This window comes from Salmo salar, chromosome ssa26, assembly GCF_905237065.1.
Source record: "Salmo salar chromosome ssa26, Ssal_v3.1, whole genome shotgun sequence".
In the NCBI taxonomy this organism is placed as follows: Eukaryota; Metazoa; Chordata; class Actinopteri; order Salmoniformes; family Salmonidae; genus Salmo; species Salmo salar.
Window position 1 is genome coordinate 26,335,888 of NC_059467.1, and position 24,109 is coordinate 26,359,996.

Here is a 24,109-nt window from a genome sequence, read left to right on the forward strand (position 1 = left end):
TAATGCATTAAAGACTGTGTCTGGAGATATGTCTCAGTTGGCTATAGACCTCCAATCAACTGCAGGCTTTTAATCAAAATACACAGAGGGAAGGAAGGGAGACCATACAACAGTATCCTTGTTACTTTGATACAGAGCAGCTATGGATGCACAGAGAGATGGACCCTCCTGATGCATACTACTGTACAGTATACTACATCCACCTAGCTTCTCTCTCAACCACATTTATACTCCAGTCAGAGGCACACAGGTAATGTACTCAGAGAAGAGGATGTACAGGGCTCTGAGGGTGCAATACTGAAGTAGGAAGAGGAGTAGAGATCTCTGACAATGCAGCAATTCTGGGTGAATAACTCCAGTTCTTCTCACCGAAGTATCACGGACATTACAGTCTGTTTTTCCCTCAGGGGTTCCATTGTAGAGATGAACACACAGTGACCTATGCTGCATCTCTCCTACATGGACACACAACTGCTAGCACTGTGCTTATGCACACACATTCATAGGGATCATCGGAAGGTGTGACACTGACAGTTGTGTGTGTGCTCAGTGGTGTCCAGCTACTATCTGCTGCAGGGATTATCAGCTCCATGAAAGGTGAGAGGGTCGGAGCATAACTATACTACAGTTTCTCATTTCAGATTAAGGGAATGGGATACAGAGAAAATAGTAAGTGTTGGGAGGGCACAATTCCCTTACGCGCTGTAATGAATTTTCATTATTCCTTCTCTGTTAAAATACCAGGATATTACCATCCTTTCACTGAGAGTTTAAGCTTGGTGGTAGTCATCTCATACATATGAGCTTTGTGGTTTCTTCAGAGCTTTTTTAGAGAGGTGAACTTACCACTATTACCTTATGGCACGTCATCTCTCTCCCTCTCTACTGTTCCTTAATTTGTTCTCTCTCACTGTCTACACTAGAAGGAGCTGAGATAGGATATATGTTGGGTAGTGCAGTGCCTCTTAAAGTCGTAAAACTGTCGATTGGATGTATCAATGATGATGGTGGAGGATATTCCTTGTCTTTTAACATGGTTGAAACTTGAAAACTCAGAATTGAATAGTAATGAAAGACCACACATCAACTGGCAACAAAATACACAAATATCATGTTGTTGTAGGTATTTTATGTTTGAGTGACTCTCTTAATGGATTTCTGCATCCCCTTGGTTACCACTTGGTTTCATATCCTCCACCTGTGTTTTGCTGACTCACTCTACTGTATTCAAAAGCCTAAAATGTGGGCACTAATAAGGACAAGGATTTCAATGGCACCCTTTATTACTGCAAATCACCTAATTAAATCAAAGGGAATTCTGTTCCTCGTTCGCCAGCACCATCATCAATCAGCAGTCATGCTGAGTTTCTCTGGAGGGAGTGGGAGATTTATTTGGAAAGGTTACAAGACATTGTATAATTGTTACATGGCATTGTATAATCTCAACTGTTCACTGGGACACAATTTCCCAGCTGGCTCGTGTTTTTTAAAGTCATGACTCAGTGGGCTACTGCACATCCCCAAACTCTCACGGTTTATCTGAGCTGCCTGTCCCAGTTGTCAGGGAGTCAACCCCTTTTCTATTGAGCTTGGGTCGGATTCAACATGCCTCTGAGGGACCCCTATTGAGACTGCCAAGGTCCACCGCCACCCCCTCATAGCGTCTATCCATTGACACTGGGGTTTGGCAGGAGAAAGGGAGGGAGGGTGCCCACTCATCCACACTTCCTAGGCGAATCCCTCTCAATGTCCCAATGAAAGAGCTCCCTTTGCATTTGGCTCAAAGTCACAGTCCGGAAGGCAGGTATCCAAACCAGCTGCTTTAGAAAATCTGATGACAATTATATGTGTTTACCACATTCTTGTCACTGACACAGATTTTTGTGTGAACTTTCAATGTACCTCATAATGAGGGACCCCTTTATTCATCCGCACACTCTCTTTCAATCCTGCTGTGCTGTTAGAAATGTTGAGGAGAATGTCTGCCTGTAATAAAGCCCTTTTGTGGGGAAAAACTAATTCTGATTGGCTGCCCATTTATGTGAAATACATAGATTAAGGCCTAATGAATTTATTTCAATTGAATGATTTCCTTATATGAACTGTAACTCAGTAAAATCTTTGAAATTGCTGCATGTTGCATTTATATTTTTGTTCAGTATAATTATGTTCTAGTTTGAACTATATGACTGCTACGAATTCTCAGCTGTCAATCTGCTTTGTAAATGCCTTTGCTTAGCGACCTTCAAGGCCAATCCTAAGGGACATTGGCTGTCAGGCATTCATCACATCTCTCTCTCTCTCTCCCCCTCTGAGCTGTCAAGGAGAGTTTAAGGGATTCAGGGTCAACAGGTTGTATTAAAGGCAATAATAAGCCTATGTGACAAACACCTCCAGACGCAACCCAAAAAGATTAAACCCATGCTTTCTGTAATTGGTTTATGTTGTCAATCAGTGTTAATAAATATATTTGATTTTGCTAGAACAGTGTGTGTGTGTGTGTGTGTGTGTGTGTGTGTGTGTGTGTGTGTGTGTGTGTGTGTGTGTGTGTGTGTGTGTGTGTGTGTGTGTGTGTACGTACAGAAGCAGTGATTTCTCTGTGTTATTAAGGCATTGCTTTTGGTCAATGTTGATTTTCTGAAGCAAAGACAGTTTTACAAAAGGTATGTCTCCCCAGAATACATAGGTATACAAGGCCAAGAAACAACAACAGGTAGCTCTGTCTGCTTGTATATGCCTGAAAATGATATTTCATTCACAGTGCAACCAGACAAAAAACATGAATATGTAAGCATGTGTAGGCTATCTATCATGCCCAAGGAGATAGAGTTCAATACTATCCATTAATAATTAAATAATGATGGTATAAATGGCATGCCAACAAATGGATTTAATAATTCAAATTACAATGCTACACCTTTCCAACATCATCACCAGATGAGACCAACGGGCGTTACAATCTGGGGGACACTGTTACAGAGGGTGGAGATTATACATATTTTCATAAAATTTGATGTTTTTGCTCGTTGTGATGTGAAAATTACGCGATGATGTATTTAATCTAAATACATGGCTGCGTGCGCGCAACCAATGGAGCAACCCATGCATTCGTGAAATTATTGACAAACCAGTCAATTTGCGCGCACTGATTTTTTCCCTTCACATTCCAAATGGTATAGGCTATAGAAAGTGAGTCCCTGAATCGATGTGCACCACATCTCAACTCCCATTCGTTCGAGGAGTAAATGCTAGAACTGGTGGGAAATATCGTCGTGGCATCTAAACCCAGGTTTTATTTTCGTGTCACGTTGAACCCTATTTAGCAACACCCCGTAGAAGTCATGGAAGGAGTCAGCAGCAACAGGAGCATGTCATACAGTCGATGGAGTTATGACAGGTAAGCGCTTATCATTTGTCAACATTTACCTTGTTATGCGAGCTGATATCACCAACTTGCTAGCAGAACCGCTCCTTTGCCTTTGTTTAGTAGGCTACTATTGTCATATCTAATCAGAAGTTGGTTGTGATTGATTAACCAACCTACAGAACCAATTAAATACAGTAGCCTAGTCTAGACATATGTATAAATAAATTGGCAGGCGCTGTAATTGGGTGCCATCCTAATATTGATAGAATATGTATCAGGCTGTCATGCACTCTACACTGTAAATCAGTTGTCATCATGAGGCATTTTGACATTGGCATGACAAATTAATTTGACTTAGATAAGTTGTGTGTGTGTGTGTGTGTGTGTGTGTGTGTGTGTGTGTGTGTGTGTCAGGGGCGAAAATCTGATATCAACTTTGGAGGGGACAATTACATGAAATTTTCTCAAGAGCAATTCCTGAGGGGGACACCAAAAGTAGTGCTGTAACACATAGCCTACATTGTAATATGGTAAATGTATATTGAGGAACCAAAGAAATAAGGTGTTTGCCGTACTCCTAACTACCGGTACCCAAAACTACACAACTAATCACAACAGCAATACCATTGCCTTTAACAAATCTTAGTTCAGTCACCAGTTTAAGTTGAGAGTGGGGGTATCCATGGCATTTCCCAATTATGTTCCTATTTTACAAGTCAAAAAAATTGAGAACCTTTCATAATGTTGCCAAACAAAGACTCAACAAACTTACCTGAGACTCCCTGTCTCTGCCAGTCTGTCCCTGCATATCTGTCCCCAACTCTGCTGTCTGTGTGCCATCTGTTGCCTGCTCTGCCTAATGACATCATTGTGAAACATTTCCATTAGAATTTAATTTCTTTCTTATGAACATTTTATCAACTAGTCTTTGAGATATTAGGCTACTAGGGTTTTTACTATGCGTTTTGGTGTATTGAAAAATACTCTGATGTCCGTCTATTATTTTTCTGCCATTTTTCTACCTGGCTGTCTGGCTGGCTGGCTGGCTACACACACAGTGTGTAGGTTATTTACAGTAGGAGATGGGCTTCTATCATCTTCAATCATTCTAGTTGGGCTTCGATGTAAAAGGTAGCTAGCAAATGTGAAACGGATTAAAATGACAAGAGTTGACAGCTGTATGAGTTCACCATTTACACAACATATGCTGCAACCTTTTGTAATTTTAATAGTTTGTTTCATATTGGCTGGCTTCCAACAATAGCTGAATTTGCAAAGCTAGCGAGCACCAATTCAGTTTCAGTGGTGTTTGCTATAATCTTTGCTACCCGGGTTAAATAAAGGTGAAATAAAATAAATAAATAAAAGTTCCCTTGCGACAATTTAGCTTTTGCAACGAGACCATTAAATATATTTAAGACAATGGTAGAAGAGAGTGTAGTTCTGTTCAGTTTGGATTTCAGTTTATCGCTAAACTTATCACAGGGACTTTGAAGCACTAACTGACATCATCTGCATGCTGATTCCATCTTTGACGACGCCACATAAATGGAATAGGTACTAGCTAGCTTAATAGTTAATATTTGCGCGCTAGCTCTGCATATTCAGCTAGTGTGTGTGCGCGATTGACTGGATTAACCTCACATCAGTTACGTGCATTGAGTGCCTTTCAGACAGTAGATACGACCTCTCTGTTACCTAGCAAGCTAAGGAACTGGCAGTGGATCAAACCATTGTGAGGCAAAGGGTGGGGGGGTTGCAATCTTTTGAAACTTAAAAACGCGCTATTAAGTGTCTATAATCAGCACAATTGCTTTCATTGCGTATTATTAATATTATTTAAATTACATAGTTATGTTTCAGTGATATATTGGGGGGGACAAATCATATTTTTCCCAGGATGGGGGGGTCGTGTCCCCCCGTCCCCCCCGGGATTTCCGCCCCTGGTGTGTGTATGTGTGTGTGTGTGTGTGTGTGTCGAAGCAGTGATTTGTCTGTGATACTACAACAATATTGCTTCCGGTCAATGTTGATTTCCTGAAACGAATACAGTGTGAAGGATCCTAGAAGGCTGTACATTCTGTAACTTACATTTTCTGTTTTTTATTTTCCTTTTTTAACTGTGGTCAGATGAAACAGATTTCAGTGTATTTGAGTTGTAGTACGCTTTATCAGCACTCGTACAGTAAGTGGGGAAATAGCTTCTCGTTTAATTTCTGCATCAACCAACTACAGTACAGAGCAATGCTTGCTAGTCTTTATGTTCTGACTATAAGGTCTTTCCTTATTGGTCAGCAGACATGAGCACACACAGTCAGTCAGTAAGCAACATCCCACTGGGCACACACTGGTTATATCAACATTGTTTCCATTTCAATGAAATGATGTTCAACCAACATGGAATAGACGTTGAATTTACGTCTGTGCACAGTGGGATCCTTGTGGCCAGGTTCTCATAAGCTCTTACAGTGTGATTTGTTTTCTAGACACCGTAACTGCGCTGAGATTGCAGCGAGAGCTTCTGGGTCTCGTAGATCTTCATACAATTTCTCTCAGCGCTGTGCTGGGGGGAGATGAAGCCTCTCAGCACGTCTCCTAGGCAGTAACACATTCTTGATGTTTGATGTTTTTGTGTTCATGATATACAATACCAGTCAAAAGTTTGGACACACCTACTCATTCCAGGTTTTTTATTTTCTTTAGTTGTACTATTTTCTACATTGTAGAATAATAATGAACACATCAAAACTATGAAATCACACATATGGAATCATGTGGTAACCCAAAAAGTGTTAACCAAATCAAAATTCTATTTTATATTTGAGATTCTTCAAAGTAGCCACCCTTTTCCATGATGACAGCTTTGCACACTCTTGGCATTCTCTCAACCAGCTTCATGAGGTAGTCACCTGGAATGCATTTCAATTAACAGGTGTGGCTTATTAAAAGTTCATTTGAGCCAATCAGTTGTGTTGTCACAGGGTAGGGGGTATACAGAAGATAGCTCTATTTAGTAAAAGACCAAGTCCATATTATGGCAAGAACAGCTCAAAAAATCAAAGAGAAATGACAGTCCATCATTATTGTAAACCTTCTTCGGGATCGGTGTCCCTTCCACTGGACGGTTGAGCTAACGTAGGCTAATGCGATTAGCATGAGGTTGTAAGTAACAAGAACATTTCCCAGGACACAGACATATCAGATATTGTCAGAAAGCTTAAATTCTTGTTAATCTAACTGCACTGTCCAATTTACAGTAGCTATTACAGGGAAATAATACCATGCTATTGTTTGAGGAGAGTGCACAATTTTGAACAGAAAGTTATTAATAAACAAATTAGGCACATTGGGCAGTCTTCATACAAATTTTTAACAGAAATGCAATGGTTCATTGGATCAGTCAAAAAGTTGCACATACACTGCTGGAATCTAGTGGCCAAAGTCTAAATTGTGCCTGGGCTGAAATAATACATTATGGCCTTTCTCTTGCATTTCAAAGATGATGGTACAAAAAAAAAGTTTTTTTCCCCCTTTGTATTATCTTTTACCAGATCTAATGTGTTTATTCTCCTACATTCCTTGAACATTTCCACAAACTTCAAAGTGTTTTCTTTCAAATGGTACCAATAAAATGCATATCCTTGCTTCAGGGCCTGAGCTACAGGCAGTTAGATTTGCGTATATCATTTTAGGCGAAAATTTAAAAAAAGGGGCAGATCCTTAAGAGATACTTTAAGACATGAAGGTCAGTCAATGTGGAAAATGTCAAGAACTTTGAATGTTTCTTCAAGTGCAGTCGCAGAAACCATCAAGCGCGATGATGAAACAGGCTCTCATGAGGACCGCCACAGTAAAGGAAGACCCAGAGTTACCTCTGCTACAGAGGATAAGTTTATTAAATAAATGCTTCACAGAGTTCAAGTAACAGACATCACATCACATCAACACATCAACATCACCTGTTCAGAGGAGACTGCATGAATCAGGCCTTCATGGTCGAATTACTGCTAAGAAACCACTACTAAAGGATACCAATAATAAGAAGAAACTTGCTTGGGCCAAGAAACACGAGCAATGGACATCAGGCCGATGGAAATCTGTTCTTTGGTCTGATGAGTCCAAATGTGAGATTTTTGGTTCCAACTGCCGTGTCTTTGTGAGACGCAGAGTAGGTGAACAGATGATCTCCACATGTGTGGTTCCCACCATGAAGCATGGAGGAGGAAGTGTGATGGTGTGGGGGTGCTTTGCTGGTGACACTGTCTGATTTATTTAGAATTCAAGGCACACTTAACCAGCATGGCTACCACAGCATTCTGCAGCGATGCGCCATCCCATCTGGTTTGGGTTTAGTGGGACTACCATTTGTTTTTCAACTGGACAATGACCCAACACACACCTCCAGGCTGTGTAAGGGCTATTATATTTTGATTTGTTTAATCCATTTTTGGTTACATGATTCCATGTGTTATTTCATAGTTTTGATGTCATCACTATTATTCTACAATGTAGAAAATAGTACAAATAAATAAAAACCTTTGAATGAGTAGGTACTGTAATGACATGCAAAGGAATAGAGGCAGGTTGCTCTGCTCCTAAAATGTGACAGAGAGATGTAATGGTTTGTTGTGTGGAGAGATGCCAGAAGCCATTCATTACTGTAGTGCTTGATCCATGTTTGACACGCTAGTGATATCTGTATGCAGTACACATGAAATGGCACTCCATACAGACATGTGTCACACGAGTTTGACACTTGCGATACAGTCATAAAAAAGCAGCTGACACAAACAACAAACATCAACATCCACAGTTAATAACCCACTTACAAACTAAACAGCAGCTCTTGTATGTACAGTAGATTGAATGTGAATTTATTCTGGCTACGATACTATGGGTATGGTATGTTATATGTAAGTAATGATTGCTCCAGCTTCTATGCAGTGCATCTCTCACTGTTAGGAGAGAATTTGGTCCCGATTCAAAATGCTTACATTTTTCATTCCAATTTATGAGTTCCCTCCGGCTGGTCTCAGGTTCATTAGAAAATGTTTCTGGGCCTCATGCAGACTCGAAGGTGCTACTATGGTTTGAATATGCTCTGCTCATGGACCAGGTGTGTGTTTGTTCAGGCATTGTAATTCATGGCTGTGCCTGCGAAGGTAGGAGCAGTGCACTCACATTGTGTTAGTTCAACAGGCCAGGCAGCCAGTAAACACAGCAACCACAGAGACATAGAGAGATACTATTCAACGAGAGGAGGGGATCACATTCTCACAGATCGTGTTTTAATAATTATTGTGTGTCTGTTGAAATAATCTACATAAATGCCAGGAGATCTCATTAGTCTCTGATTTGGTATCGCCTCACATGGTACATTGCAGTTTTACAGCACTTCTTTATGGACCTCTAACAATTCCTTCTTTACAGAAGGAAGCAATTACATATCAATTATTTAATCCAATAATGAAGCCAGGACCGCAATAAAGTGCATTACTGCAGGGGCAAACTTTAAGTAATCATTTTATGTTTTTTGGGTTAGTGAGTAGTGTTGGTGAGAGTGGCCATTTTCTGTGTGTGCTGCCATTGTATTTCTGAGAACATCTCTGGGGGTTAATGCACTGTTGGAGAATGGATGGTCCACGCTGCACACCTGCTCCTGCGTCACAGATGAATGGGTGATGACACGGGGTACCAATGTGTGAGATCTCACATCCATAAGCTGTGTAGTGGAGGGGAAGGATAAACACACACACACACACACACACACACACACAGAGAGAGAGACACTGTGGGCACTAGGCTAGGCAGACATAAAATATTAACAGCCATAAGTTATATGTTGTAACGTCAATAATGACTTACTGTGCATAGTACATTAAATACACAAACACATGCACATACATATTACTGTGTGTACTAACATATACACTTTGGTACAAGTTCATATGCTATGTCGAGACTGATCTAAAGACCGGAAGCACCATTTACTTGAATCTTTCAACCCTTTTTTCATCCTAAAAATTTGGAATAAGCAAAGGCTTTGATTTCTGGTCAAACAGATGGAGAAGGGGTCTTAGAATACATCTACCAGAAAAAGTCCTAAAAGGTTTTACCAAATATATCAAAGACCCTTACCAACTAATATCAACACATATTTAATGTTGGATACATTTTTCTGCCTTCTGTAAGTTTAAGAAACTTTGCCTTGTGGCTTGAAATTCCATTACAGCATGTGGGTTTTTGGTATCTTTAAGATATTTTCTAATTTCTCTCCATCATGAGGAGGGATGATAATGAAAGTTCACAGAAGTAAAGGTAGACCTATCAATTAGATAGTGTTTTTACTGATATCAATTTTGTTTATGAATTATTAAGTGATTAAAACTCAATTTAGTTACCAAATCGGATTGAATTGACTACAATGGGAAATCATAGTAGTCATAAACCACAGTTGGGTTCACAAGTTTGGACTAGAGGTTGACCGATGTCCGATTTTCTTTTTCCTTTTTTTTTTATATATATTTTTTATTATATATATATTTTTATTCGGCCGATTTCAAGTTTTCATAACAATCGGTAATCGGCCTTTTTGGACGCCGATTACATTGCAATCCACGAGGAGACTGCATGGCAGGCTGACCACCTGTTACGCGAGTGCAGCATCAAAAGGACCTTGTGGATGCAAGGAGCCAAGGTAAGTTGCTAGCTAGCATTGAACTTATCTTATAAAAAAAACTATCAATCAATCTTCACATAATCACTAGTTAACTACACATGGTTGATGATATTGCTAGGTTAACTAGCTTGTTCTGCATTGCATATAATCAATGTGGTGCCTGTTAATTTATCATCGAATCACAGCCTTCTTCAACTTGATGATTTAACAAAAGCGCATTTGCGAAATAAAGCACAATTGTTGCAATAATGTACCCAACCATAAACATCAATGCCTGTCTTAAAATCAATACACAAGTATATATTTTTTAAACCTGCATATGTAGTTAAAAGAAATTCATGTTAGCAGGCAATATTAACTAGGGAAATTGTGTCACTTCTCTTGCGTTCAGTGCAAGCAGAGTCAGGCTATATGCAGCAGTTTGGGCTGCCTGACTCGTTGCCAACTGTTGAAAGGCCATTTATTCCTAACAAAGACTGTAATTAATTTGCCAGAATTTTACATAATTATGACATCACATTGTAGGTTGTGCAATGTAACAGCAATATTTAGACTTAGGGAGGCCACCCGTTAGATAAAATACGTAACGGTTCCGTATTTCACTGAAAGAATAAACGTTTTGTTTTCGAAACTATAGTTTACGGATTTGACCATATTAATGACCAAAGGCTTGTATTTCTGTGTGTTTATTGTATTATAATTAAGTCTATGATTTGATAGAGCAGTCTGACTGAGCGGTGGTAGGCAGCAGCAGGCTCGTAAGCATTCATTCAAACAGCAGCTCTTAGCAATGCTGGGATGCACAGCGCTGTTTATGACTTCAAGCCTATCAACCCCTGAGATTAGGCTGGCAATACCAAAGTGCTTATAAGAACATCCAATACTCAAACGTATATGAAATACAAATGGTATAGAGAGAAATAGTCCTATAATAACTACAACCTACAACTTCTTAACTGGGAATATTGAAGACTCATGTTAAAAGGAACCACCAGCTTTCATATGTTCTCATGTTCTGAGCAAGGATCTTAAATGTTAGCTTTTTTACATGGCACACATTGCACGTTTACTTTCTTCTCCAACAGTGTGTTTTTGCATTATTTAAACCAAATTGAACATGTTTCATTATTTATTTGAGACTAAATTGATTTTCTTTATGTATTATATTAAGTTAAAATAAGCGTTCATTGTTAATTCAGTGTTGTTGTAATTGTCATTTATTACAAATATATAAAAATCGTCCGATTTAATCGGTACCAGCTTTTTTTGGTCGGTATCGGCGTTGAAAAAATCATAATCGGTCGACCTCTAGTTTGGACAGTTCAGAAAATAAAAGTACAGTACTGTAGAGTTTAGTACAGTACACAGTAGATTAACTAGAGTTCAGTACACTATTATACTGAACTGTACTGAACTCTACTCTGCTGTGCTGTACTCTATTGTACTCTTCTGAGCTCTACTGTGATGTACTTGATGTCCAAACTTGTGAAACATAGATATCTAGGATTGGTTCAGATTTGGTCCGGACCAACCAAATTTGGTCTTGTTTGGGGGCAGAGCTTGTTAAAATAATAGCCAGTGTGTAGAATAATACCCAAATATGCAAAGGAGGATATTGTATATTTATTTATACATTTTGTCTACCTGTCTTCCCTGTGGCTCAGTTGGTAGAGCATGGTGTTTGCAACGCCAGCATGGTGTGTGCAACGCCAGAGTTGTGGGCTCGATTCCCACGGGGGGCCAGTACAAAACAAAACCAAAAAAAATGCATGAAATTAAATGTATGCATTCACTACTGTAAGTCGCTCTGGATAAGAGCGTCTGCTAAATGACTAAAATGTAATGTAAAATGTACCTATTTAGGATAGATCACCATGAAGAGAATAACATTCATAGCCATAATTATGCATTTCTGTGTCGTACAGATCAGGGACCAATGATGAAATTCTGTTACTGCAATTCCAGTACCAGATGTAAATCCACTTCACTTACTGTAGTACAATAACCAAAATAGATTTTTTTAAAGCCAATGTGTGATGTCATAGCTGACACCATTCTATCTGCAGACATGTTGAATCATTTGGAGCAGATATTTAACTAACGTGGACATAAACTTTTAGAGAATTTACTGAAACTTTCTATCTGCACAGTTCTTTCACTAAATTCGTTTTTGTAAAATGTTCAGTGTAAATTGGTCAAAGTAGTCATTGTGCATAGAGGTGTATGGTTTAAACTTTTAAATCAATGGTTTGTTTTGGCATACATTTTAAGTGAAAAATGTAGTTACAGTGGAATTGCCCACAAGTAATTAGAGGCCTCTGCTGTATCAGATGTGAGTTTTGACACTATGGATCACCTGCGAAGGTCGACAGTTTATCTTCCACGTCCTCCTCCCTATCGCTGAATTTATATGCGTCTAAGTAAATAAGTGTCTGTCTGTTCCACTCTGAGTCGATAAGAGGCAGAGGGGGAGAGAGGGGTGCCTGGGTTGGGGAGAGAGGGGTGCCTGGGTTGGGGAGAGAGGGGTGCCTGGGTTGGGAAGAGAGGGGTGCCTGGGTTGGGGAGAGAGGGGGCCTATGGTGAATCACTAAAACAATGCAGAAATACACTACGGAAAAAAGAAGGAACATCACGTCAGAAATCAGCTCAATGTAAATTGAAGAATCCATAGACTCTATCCACTTCTGGGAAAATTGGAAAACACTAAACAAACAACAACACAAATAATTATCTATCCAAAATGGAGATGTATGGGTAAACCACTTCTCCAATCTTTTTGGCTCTATAACTAAGAACAAACAGCAAAAACATATACATGATCAAATACAAATCTTAGAATCAACTATTAAAGACTAATCCAATTACCTTAAATTCTCAAATTACCTTGAATGAACTACAGGACAAAATAAAAAACCCTCCAACCCAAAAAGGCCTGTGGTGTTGATGGTATCCTCAATGAAATTATCAAATATACAGACAACAAATTCCAATTGGCTATACTAAAACTCTAACATCATCCTTAGCTCTGGCATCTTCCCCAATATTTGGAACCAAGGGACTGATCACCCCAATCCACAAAAGTGGAGACACATTTGACCCCAATAACTACAGTTGGCTATGCGTCAACAGCAACCTTGGGAAAATCCTCTGCATTATCATTAACAGCAGACTCGTACATTTCCTCAGTGAAAACAATGTACTGAGCAAATGTCAAATTTGCTTTTTACTAAATTATCGTACGACAGACCATGTATTCGCCCTGCACACCCTAATTGACAAACAAACAAACCAAAACAAAGGCAAAGTCTTCTCATGCTTTGTTGATTTCTGTCACGTCCTGACCAGCAGATGGAGCTGTTGTTGTAGTTTTGGGGTCAGGACGTGGCAGTCTTGTGTGTGTGATTGTTCTGTGTTGGTCTTGTGACTCCTGATCAGGAACAGCTGGGGATCGTTGTTCCTGATTGGGAGTCATATATGTAGGAGTATGTTTGTCACTTGGTTTGGTGGGTAGTTGTTTTTGCACTGCGTGTTATGTGCCTGCAAAACTGTTCCTGTCTTATATTTTGTTTGTATTGTTAAGTGGATGCTCTACTCCTTTATTTTTATTAAAGATGAGTATTCACATACCTGCTGCGCCTTGGTCCATTTCCACAGAAGACAGCCGTTACAATTTCAAAAAAGCCTTCAACTCAATTTGGCATGAGGGTCTGCTATTCAAATTGATGGAAAGTGGTGTTGGGGGAAAAACATACACCATTATAAAATCCATGTACACAAACAAGTGTGCGGTTAAAATAGGCAAAAAACACAAACATTTCTTCCCACAGGGCCTTAGGGTGAGACAGGGATGCAGCTTAAGCCCCACCCTCTTCAACATGTATATCAATTAATTGACGAGGGCACTAGAAAAATCTGCAGCACCCGGCCTCACCCTACTAGAATCTGAAGTAAAATGTCTACTGTTTGCTGATCATCTGGTGCTTCTGTCACCAACCAAAGAGGGCCTATAGCAGCACCTAGATCTTCTGCACAGATTCTGTCAGACCTGGGTCCTGACAGTAAATCTCTAAGACCAAAGTAATGGTGTTCCAAAAAAGGTTCAGTCGCCAGGACCACAAATACAAATTCCATCTAGACACCGTTGCCCTAGAGCACACAAAAAACTATGCATATCTTGGACTAAACATCAGCGCCACAGGTAACTTCCACAAAGCTGTGAACGATCTGAGAGACAAGGCAAGAAGGGCATTCTATGCCATCAAAAGGAACATAAAATTCGACATACCAATTAGGATCTTGCTAAAACTACTTGAATCAGTTATAGAAGCCATTGCCATTTATGGTTATGAGGTCTGGGGTCCGCTCACCAACTAAGAATTCACAAAATGGGACAAACACCAAATTGCATGCAGAATTCTGTAAAAATATCCTCAGTGTACAATGTAGAACACCAAATAATGCATGCAGAGCAGAATTAGGCCGATTCCCGCTAATTATCAAAATCCAGAAAAGAGCCGTTAAATTCTACATCCACCTAAAAGGAAGCGATTCCCAAACCTTCCATAACAAAGCCATCACCTACAGAGAGATGAACCTGGAGAAGAGTCCCCTAAGCAAGCTGGTCCTGGGGCTCTGTTCACAAACACAAACAGAGCCCCAGGACAGCAACACAATTAGACCCAACCAAATAATGAGAAAACAAAAAGATAATTACTTGACACATTGGAATGAATTAACAAAAGAACAGCAAACTAGAATGCTATTTGGCCATAAACAGAGAGTACACAGTGGCAGAATACCTGACCCCTGTGACTGACCCAAACTTAATGAACGCTTTGACCTTGTACAGACTCAGTGAGCATAGCCTTGCTATTGAGAACGGTCGCCGTAGGCAGACCTGGCTCTCAAGAGAAGACAGGCTATGTGCACACTGCCCACAAAATGAGGTGGAAACTGAGCTGCACTTCCTAACCTCATGTCTAATGTATGACCATATTAGAGACCCTTATTTCTCTCAGATTACACAGATCCACAAAGAATTCAAAAACAACAAATCCAATTTTGATGAACTCCCATATCTACTGGGTGAAATACCACAGTGTGCCATCACAGCAGCAAGATGTGTTGCCACAAGATAAGGTCAACCAGTGAAGAACAAACATCATTGTAAATACAACCCATATTTATGCTTATTTATTTTCCCTTTTGTACTTTAACCATTTGTACATCGTTACAACACTGTATATATACATAATATGACATTTGTAATGTCTTTTATTATTTTGGAACTTCTGTGAGTGTAATGTTTACTGTTCATTTTTGTTTATTTCACTCTTGTATATTTTCGACTTTACTTGCTTTGGCAATGTTAACATATGTTTCCCATGCCAATAAAGCCCCTTGAATTGAATTTTGAGGGGGCCTGGGTTGGAGAGAGTGGGCCTGGGTTAGGGAGGGAGGTGGCCTAGGTCGGAGAGAGGGGGCCTGGGTTGGAGACAGTGGGCCTGGGTTAGGGAGAGAGGCGGCCTAGGTCGGAGAGAGGGGGCCTGGGTTGGAGACAGTGGGCCTGGGTTAGGGAGAGAGGCGGCCTAGGTCGGAGAGAGGGGGCATGGGTTGAACAGAGAGTGAGGGAGATAGAAGGGGCTGGGTTTGGACACAAGCGGGCAGATTTATAGGGGTTACATATTAGAGACTGTTTTCAAAATATTCCCTCTGCTGCTGCTGCAAGGCCCAGACTGAATTCTGCTCTGTCAGTGCCATACACAGGTCGGTGTGTGTTATTATTGTATTTTTTTTATTTCACCTTTATTTAACCAGGTAGGCCATTTGAGAACAAGTTCTCATTTACAACTGCGACCTGGCCAAGATAAAGCAAAGCAATGCGACACAAACAACAACACAGAGTTACACATGGAATAAACAAACGTACAGTCAATAACACAATAGAAAAGTTTATATACAGTGTGTGCAAATTAAGTAAGATTAGGGAGGTAAGGCAATAAATAGGCCATAGTGGCAAAATAATTACAATTTAGCAATTAAACACTGGAGTGATAGATGTGCAGAAGATGAATGTGCAAGTAGAGATACTGGCGTGCAAAGGAGCTATTTACAGATTGGCTATGTACAGGTGCAATGATCTGTAAGCTGCTCTGACAGCTGATGCTTAAAGTTAGTGAGGGCGATATGAGTCTCCAGCTTCACTGATTTTTGCAATTCGTTCCAGTCATTGGCAGCAGAGAACTGGAAGGAAAGGCAGCCAAAGGAGGAGTTGGCTTTGGGGGTGAGCAGTGAAATATACCTGCTGGAGCGTGTGCTACGGGTGGGTGCTGCTATGATGACCAGTGAGCTGAGATAAGGCGGGGCTTTACCTAGCAAAGACTTATAGATGATCTGGAGCCAGTGTGTTTGGCGACGAATATGAAGCGAGGGCCAGCCAACGAGAGCATACAGGTCGCAGTGGTGGATGGTATATGGGGCTTTGGTGACAAAACGGATGGCACTGTGATAGACTGCATCCAATTTGCTGAGTAGAGTGTTGGAGGCTATTTTGTAAATTACATCGCCAAAGTCAAGGATCGGTAGGATAGTCAGTTTTGCGAGGGTATGTTTGGCAGCATGAGTGAAAGATGCTTTGTTGCGAAATAGGAATCTGATTCTAGATTTAATTTTGGATTGTAGATGCTTAATGTGAGTCTGAAAGGAGAGTTTACAGTCTAACCAGACACCTAGGTATTTGTAGTTGTCCACATATTCTAAGTCAGAACCGTCCAGAGTAGTGATGCTGGATGGGCGGGCAGGTGCGGGCAGCGATCGGTTGAAGAGCATGCATTTAGTTTTACTTGCATTTAAGAGCAGTTAAAGGCCACGGAAGGAAAGTTGTATGGCATTGAAGCTCATCTGGAGGTTTGGTAACACAGTGTCCAAAGAAGGGCCAGAAGTATACAGAATGGTGTCGTCTGCATAGAGGTGGATCAGAGAATCAGCAGCAGCAGCAAGAGCGACATCATTGATGTATACAGAGAAAAGAGTCGGCCCGAGTATTGTGTGTCTGTTTGTGAGAGTGAGGTCAGGGCTCTGCTGGGGCCATTAGCTAGGGTTTTGATTGCAAACACATCACTGATGGATAATATCTGGTGGTTGTAATATCAATGTCTCAATGTAGGTCCTATGTTGAGAACTGTTCCAGTAACTGGCCCTAGCAGTATATAGAGCACTCAATAGGTCTTAATCCAGTTCCCTGAGGCTTCACATCAAGGGTCATGGCATTGATGATCAATCATTTCCAGTTGCAATCTTCAAGGCTTCAAAACACAGCCCCCCAGGAATGTATAGTTTTAAGCTCCTGTAACCATATGCTTTCTGAGTTTAGTTGGGTTAACACAAAGTCCATGAGGTTTGGATATGATTTCCTCAGAGCATAAAGCTGTATAATGTTTGGGTCATTGTCTATCAGTAGTTAATTGAAGCCTATCCTCCTACCCTCTATTACCTCTAATTGGATCCCGTCTGATGAATCTATTGGAAGGGGAGAGAGGGCTTGTCGTCAGCAAAGTTATTGTTCCGGAAGTAATGAATTTTGAGACCAAGATACCACTGAGGTGAGCAGCTGTCTGCTATCACCTGTCTTTCTACTAGATAGCTAGTGTGAATAAGAAGCATTACCACTGAGACTGTTCTGGGAACTGCTGCTATGCTCTGAGGAGTGCGCTACAGTAACTATCAGTAACTATATCTCCCAATCAGATAGTGGTGGTTGAAGTGGAAATGCTTTTTACCAATGTATTGTTTAGGGAGGAACACTGCATATATTAGATTAATTAAATATTCAAATGTGGATCTAATAAGCAGCTGGAGACAACCATGTTCACAGACTTTGCCTTTGGCTTTTATAAAACGGCACTGTATTTCAGTTTATACTATGGTTTATCAATAAGGTCTGAAATATCCTATTTATCTTTTACATGCAAAACTACAGTAATGTTTCTATCCTCACAACCTAATTTTACAGTCTAAGATGAAGATTCACCCAGCTGGCTGTAGAGCACAGCTCCAGACTGGTCTGGTTGGCAGTACATTCATATGATGAATGTTTTTTAAATGCAGCATCTTGCCAGCAGCTATCAAAATATATTAGAATTCCTGGGTAGCTGTATGCGTTTTTATGTGTCAGCCTCTAAGAGGAGTGGGATTTAAGTGATGCTTAACTCCGTTTCCCTAGCAGCTCTAAGATGCTGCCGGCAGGAGAAGCAGGCCGAGACAAGGACAGTCTGACAGACCTTCATATCTTACCTGTGTGACAGGACTATGACCACGACTGAAGGGCTGATGTGCTTTAGGAGATGAATGTATGTCTGTTTTCTAGGACCTTTCCACAGGGTTTGAATGTTTCCCAATCATCCTCCATCTGACTGTATTGTGATACTCTCATACGCTTATAGTCTCATACCTCATACACTATCTCACTTTCCCAACCTCAAAACATACATTGATATCAATCTGGTGGCATGGTAGAAAGGAAGTCATTGTTCTGTTTGGTCCTTTACTTGAGATTAGAGGTCGACCGATTATGATTTTTCAACGCCAATACCGATAATTGGAGGACCAAAAAAAGCCGATACCGATTAATCGGCCTATTTTTGTTTATTTTATTTATTTATTTATTTGTAATAATGACAATTACAACAATACTGAATTAACACTTATTTTAACTTAATATAATGCATCAATAAAATCAATTTATGTCATGATTGTTGTCGGTGAATGAGGACCAAAACGCAGCAGGTACGTGAATGCTCATCTTGATTTTTAATTATCTTTCAAAACGAACATACAAAATAACAAAAACACGAACGATCAACAAAAACAGTCTGGTAAGGCACAAGGCGAAACACAGAACAATCACCCACACCTCACACATACAAACACACCCTAATATATGGAACTCTCAATCAAAGGCAGATAGACAACACCTGCCTTCAACTGAGAGTCCCAACCCCAATCAACCAAACATAGAAACACACAACCTAGACTAACCATAGAATTACTAAACATAAACCAAAACCCGGAATTACTAAATCAAACACCCTTTACACAAAACACACCACCCCGAACCACAGAAAACAAATACCCCCTGCCACGCCCTGACCAAACTACAAAACAATTAACCTTATATACTGGCCAGGACGTGACAGTACCCCCCCCTTAAAGGTGCTACCCCAGAAGCACCTTAACAAAAAATAACCCCAAGCAACACCAACAAAAAGTCCCCTTTTCTAAAGGGAGGGAAGGGAGGGTGGCTGCCGTCAACGACGGCACTGTGCTACACCCCCCCTCCCCAACCCACCTATTTCTGGAGGTGGCTCTGGCTCCGGCCGTTCCAGGCTGTCGGGGCAGTCCGGCCGTTCGGGGCAGTCTGGCCACTCCGGCAGTTCGGGGCAGTCTGGCCACTCCGGCAGTTCGGGGCAGTCTGGCCACTCCGGCAGTTCGGGGCAGTCTGGCCACTCCGGCAGTTCGGGGCAGTCTGGCCACTCCGGCAGTTCGGGGCAGTCTGGCCACTCCGGCAGTTCGGGGCAGTCTGGCCACTCCGGCAGTTCGGGGCAGTCTGGCCACTCCGGCAGTTCGGGGCAGTCTGGCCACTCCGGCAGTTCGGGGCAGTCTGGCCACTCCGGCAGTTCGGGGCAGTCTGGCCACTCCGGCAGTTCGGGGCAGTCTGGCCACTCCGGCAGTTCGGGGCAGTCTGGCCTCTCTGGCGACTGTTGACTGGCGGGCAGCTCTGACGATGACTGTTGGCCGGCGGGCAGCTCTGACGATGACTGTTGACTGGCGGGCAGCTCTGACGATGACTGTTGACTGGCGGGCAGCTCTGACGATGACTGTTGACTGGCGGGCAGCTCTGACGATGACTGTTGACTGGCGGGCAGCTCTGACGATGACTGTTGACTGGCGGGCAGCTCTGACGATGACTGTTGACTGGCGGGCAGCTCTGACGATGACTGTTGACTGGCGGGCAGCTCTGACGATGACTGTTGACTGGCGGGCAGCTCTGACGATGACTGTTGACTGGCGGGCAGCTCTGACGATGACTGTTGACTGGCGGGCAGCTCTGATGATGACTGTTGACTGGCGAGGCTGGGTTGACGCACTTGTAGCCTGGTGCGTGGTGCTGGTACTGGGATTACCAGATTATGTACACGCACCTCCAGGCTAGTGCGGGAGCGGGAACAGGACGAGTCGGACTGGGTTGACGCACTTCCGGGTCCGCACGAGAGACAGGAGCTGGAAACCCAGGGCTATGGAGGCGCACAGCCGGTCTAGATCTTACCTCCTGCACAACCCGCCTTGGCTGGATGGAACTAGTAGCCCTGTACGAGCGGGGTGCTCGTACAGGGCAGACTGGGCTGTGCAGGGGCCTGATGGTAGCCGTGCGTAGAGCGGGAGTTGGGTAGCCTGGTCCTCGGAGGCGTACCGGCGACCAGATGCGCTGCGCAGGCATCCTCCTACCAGGCTGGATGCCCGCTCTAGCACGGCACCTGCGAGGGGCTGGAATAACGCGCACCGGACTGTGCGTGCGTATGGGTGAGATAGTGCGCTCCTCAGCGAAACATAGCGCTCTCCACCCCATACGCTCCTCCATATAACCACGAGTAGCTGGCTTCCGGCTCTTCTTACGCCTAGCCAAACTACCCGTGTGCCCCCCCCAAAATTTTCTTGGGGGTGCCTCTCGTTCTTCTCCTTCAGCGCGTACTTGGCCTCGTACCACCGCCTCTCTGCCTTGGCTGCCTCAATTTCCCCCTGCGGGCGTCGATAATCCCCAGCCTGATGCCAGGGTCCGGCCCCGTCCAGACCTTCCTCCCAAGTCCACTTCTCCCGCCAGTCCAACTCGAACTCCGTCTGCTCCTTCCTCTGCTGCTTGGTCCTTTGGTGGTGGGTGATTCTGTCATGATTGTTGTCGGTGAATGAGGACCAAAACGCAGCAGGTACGTGAATGCTCATCTTGATTTTTAATTATCTTTCAAAACGAACATACAAAATAACAAAAACACGAACGATCAACAAAAACAGTCTGGTAAGGCACAAGGCGAAACACAGAACAATCACCCACACCTCACACATACAAACACACCCTAATATATGGAACTCTCAATCAAAGGCAGATAGACAACACCTGCCTTCAACTGAGAGTCCCAACCCCAATCAACCAAACATAGAAACACACAACCTAGACTAACCATAGAATTACTAAACATAAACCAAAACCCGGAATTACTAAATCAAACACCCTTTACACAAAACACACCACCCCGAACCACAGAAAACAAATACCCCCTGCCACGCCCTGACCAAACTACAAAACAATTAACCTTATATACTGGCCAGGACGTGACAATTTAGCCTCAAATAAATAATGAAACATGTTCAATTTGGTTTAAATAATGGAAAACAAAGTGTTGGAGAAGAAAGTAAAAGTGCAATATGTGCCATGTAAGAAAGCTAACGTTTAAGTTCCTTGCTCAGAACATGGGAACATATGAAAGCTGGTGGTTCCTTTTAACATGAGTCTTCAATATTCCCAGGTAAGAAGTTTTAGGTTGTAGTTATTATAGGAATTATAGGACTATTTCTCTCTATACGATTTGTATTTCATATACCTTTGACTATTGGATGTTCTTATAGGCACTTTAGTATTGCCAGTGTAACAGTATAGCTTCCGTCCCTCTCCTCGCTCCTACCTGGGCTCGAACCAGGAACACATCGACAACAGCCACCCTCGAAGCAGTGTTACCCATGCAGAGCAAGGTGAACAACTACTCCAAGTCTCAGAGCGAGTGACGTTTGAAACGCTATTAGTGCGCACCCGCTAACTAGCTAGCCATTTCACATCGGTTACACCAGCCTAATCTTGGGAGTTGATAGGCTTGAAGGGGTGGGTATAATTTGTGGAACGTTCCAACAGGAATCTGTTCCAAAAAATGTGAAGTAAAAGGTTGCCAACCAACAACGCATACAAAGTAGCAACGCATACTAGCTAACTAGCTGCCGAATAGGCATCAACTCACCACGTAGCTTATTCTTAATGTTTGTCCATAGGCAACCAGAGTGAGGACAGACATTTTTCGCAATAGACGATGAGTGATGAGTGAAAAACGCAATGAAATAGACCACTCCCTACCCGGTATCTTATTCTGCCGCTATTCAACTTTGTATGCGTTGCTTTTTGGCAATCTTGTTATTTACGACGTTTTTGTAATAGATTCCTGTTGAAACGTTCCACAAATTATATTAAATTATGTTTGATAGGCTTGAAGTCATAAACAGCGCAATGCTTGAAGCACAGCGAAGAGCTGCTGGAAAAACGCACGAAAGTGCTGTTTGAATGAATGCTTACGAGCCTGCTGGTGCCTACCACCAGTCAGTCAGACTGCTCTATCAAATCATAGACTTAATTATAATATAATAAACACACAGAAATACGAGCCTTAGGTCATTAATATGGTTCAATCGGAAACTATCATCTCAAACCGGAAACTATCATCTCGTTTTTTCTTTCAGTGAAGTACGGAACCGTTCCGTATTTTATCTAACGGTGGCATCCCTAAGTCTAAATATTCCTGTTACATTGCACAACCTTCAATGTTATGTCATAATTATGTAAAATTCTGCCAAATTAGTTCGCAACGAGCCAGGCAGCCCAAACTGTTGCATATACCCTAACTCTGCGTGCAATGAACGCTAGAGATGTGACACAATTTCATGTTAGCCGGCAATATTAACTCAATATGCAGGTTTAAAAATATTTACTTGTGTATTGATTTTAAAGAATGGCATTGATGTTTATGGTTAGGTACATTGGTGCAACGACAGTGCTTTTTTTACAAATGCGCTTGTTAAGTCATCACCCGTTTGTCGAAGTAGGCTGTGATTTGATGAGAAATTAACAGGCACCGCATCGATTATATGCAACGAAGGACACGTTAGATAAACTAGTAATATCATCAACCATGTGTAGTTAACTAGTGATTATGTTAAGATTGATAGTTTTTTATAAGATAAGTTTAATGCTAGCTAGCAACTTACCTTGGCTTCTTGCTGCCCTCGCGTAACAGGTAGTCAGCCTGCCATGCAGGCTTCTCGTGGAGTGCAATGCAAGGCAGGTGGTTAGAGCGTTGGACTAGTAACCGGAAGGTTGCAATAACGAATCCCCGAATCCCCCCTGAACAAGGCAGTTAACCCCCGTTCCTAGGCCGTCATTGAAAATAAGAATGTGTTCTTAATCTGACTTGCCTAGTTAAATAAAGGTGTAAAAGAAAATACAAAAATAAATAAGAAAAAAATCGGCAAATCGGTGGCCAAAAATACCGATTACCGATTGTTATGAAAACTTGAAATCGGCCTTATTTAATTGGCCATTCCGATTAATCGGTCGACCTCTACTTGAGATGTCCTAGTTGTGTTCCTAATGGAACCCTATTCCCTTTAAAGTGCCCCAGACTGTGTTCAATAGGTGCTATCACCTAGAATCTGGCTACTGTATATCACATGATTATAGTTTTATTATTACTTATCAGCTGAATGCAAGTGTTTGAATGATGTGCATTGACTGCAATATACACTACCGTTCAAAAGTTTGGGGTCACTTAGAAATGTGTTTGTTGTTTTTGAAAGAAAAGAAACAAAAAAAAGTCAATTAAAATAACATCAAATTGATCAGAAATACAGTGTAGACATTGTTAATGTTGTTAATGACTAATGTAGCCAGAAACTGACTATCTACATTGGCGTACAGAGGCCCATTATCAGCACCCATTAACCCTGTGTTCTAATGGCACGTTGTGTTAGCTAATCCAAGTTTATCATTTTAAAAGTCTAATTGATCATTAGAAAACCCTTTTGCAATTATGTTAGCACAGCTGAAAACGGTTGTCCTGATTTAAAGAAGCAATAAAACTGTACAACGCTGTGTACTACTCCCTTCACAGAAGGGCTCTAACCAGAACTGGCTCTAACCAGAATAGAAAGAGGAGTGGGAGGCCCCGGTACACAACTGAGCAAGAGGACAAGTA

At 41.8% G+C, this 24,109-nt stretch overlaps 1 protein-coding gene across 3 annotated transcripts in view; it reads left to right on the forward strand.

Annotated features, from left to right (window-relative positions):
* The first annotated feature begins 3,126 nt into the window (after positions 1-3,126).
* LOC106587536 (tubby protein) overlaps positions 3,127-24,109 on the forward strand; it is a 127,553-nt gene continuing 106,570 nt past the window's right edge. For all 3 annotated transcript variants that reach the window (XM_045708687.1, XM_045708688.1, XM_045708689.1), the window contains exon 1: positions 3,127-3,397. In XM_045708687.1, the coding sequence (XP_045564643.1) occupies positions 3,342-3,397 (56 nt within the window). In that variant the 5' untranslated portion in view covers positions 3,127-3,341. The remainder of the gene's footprint in view (positions 3,398-24,109) is intronic.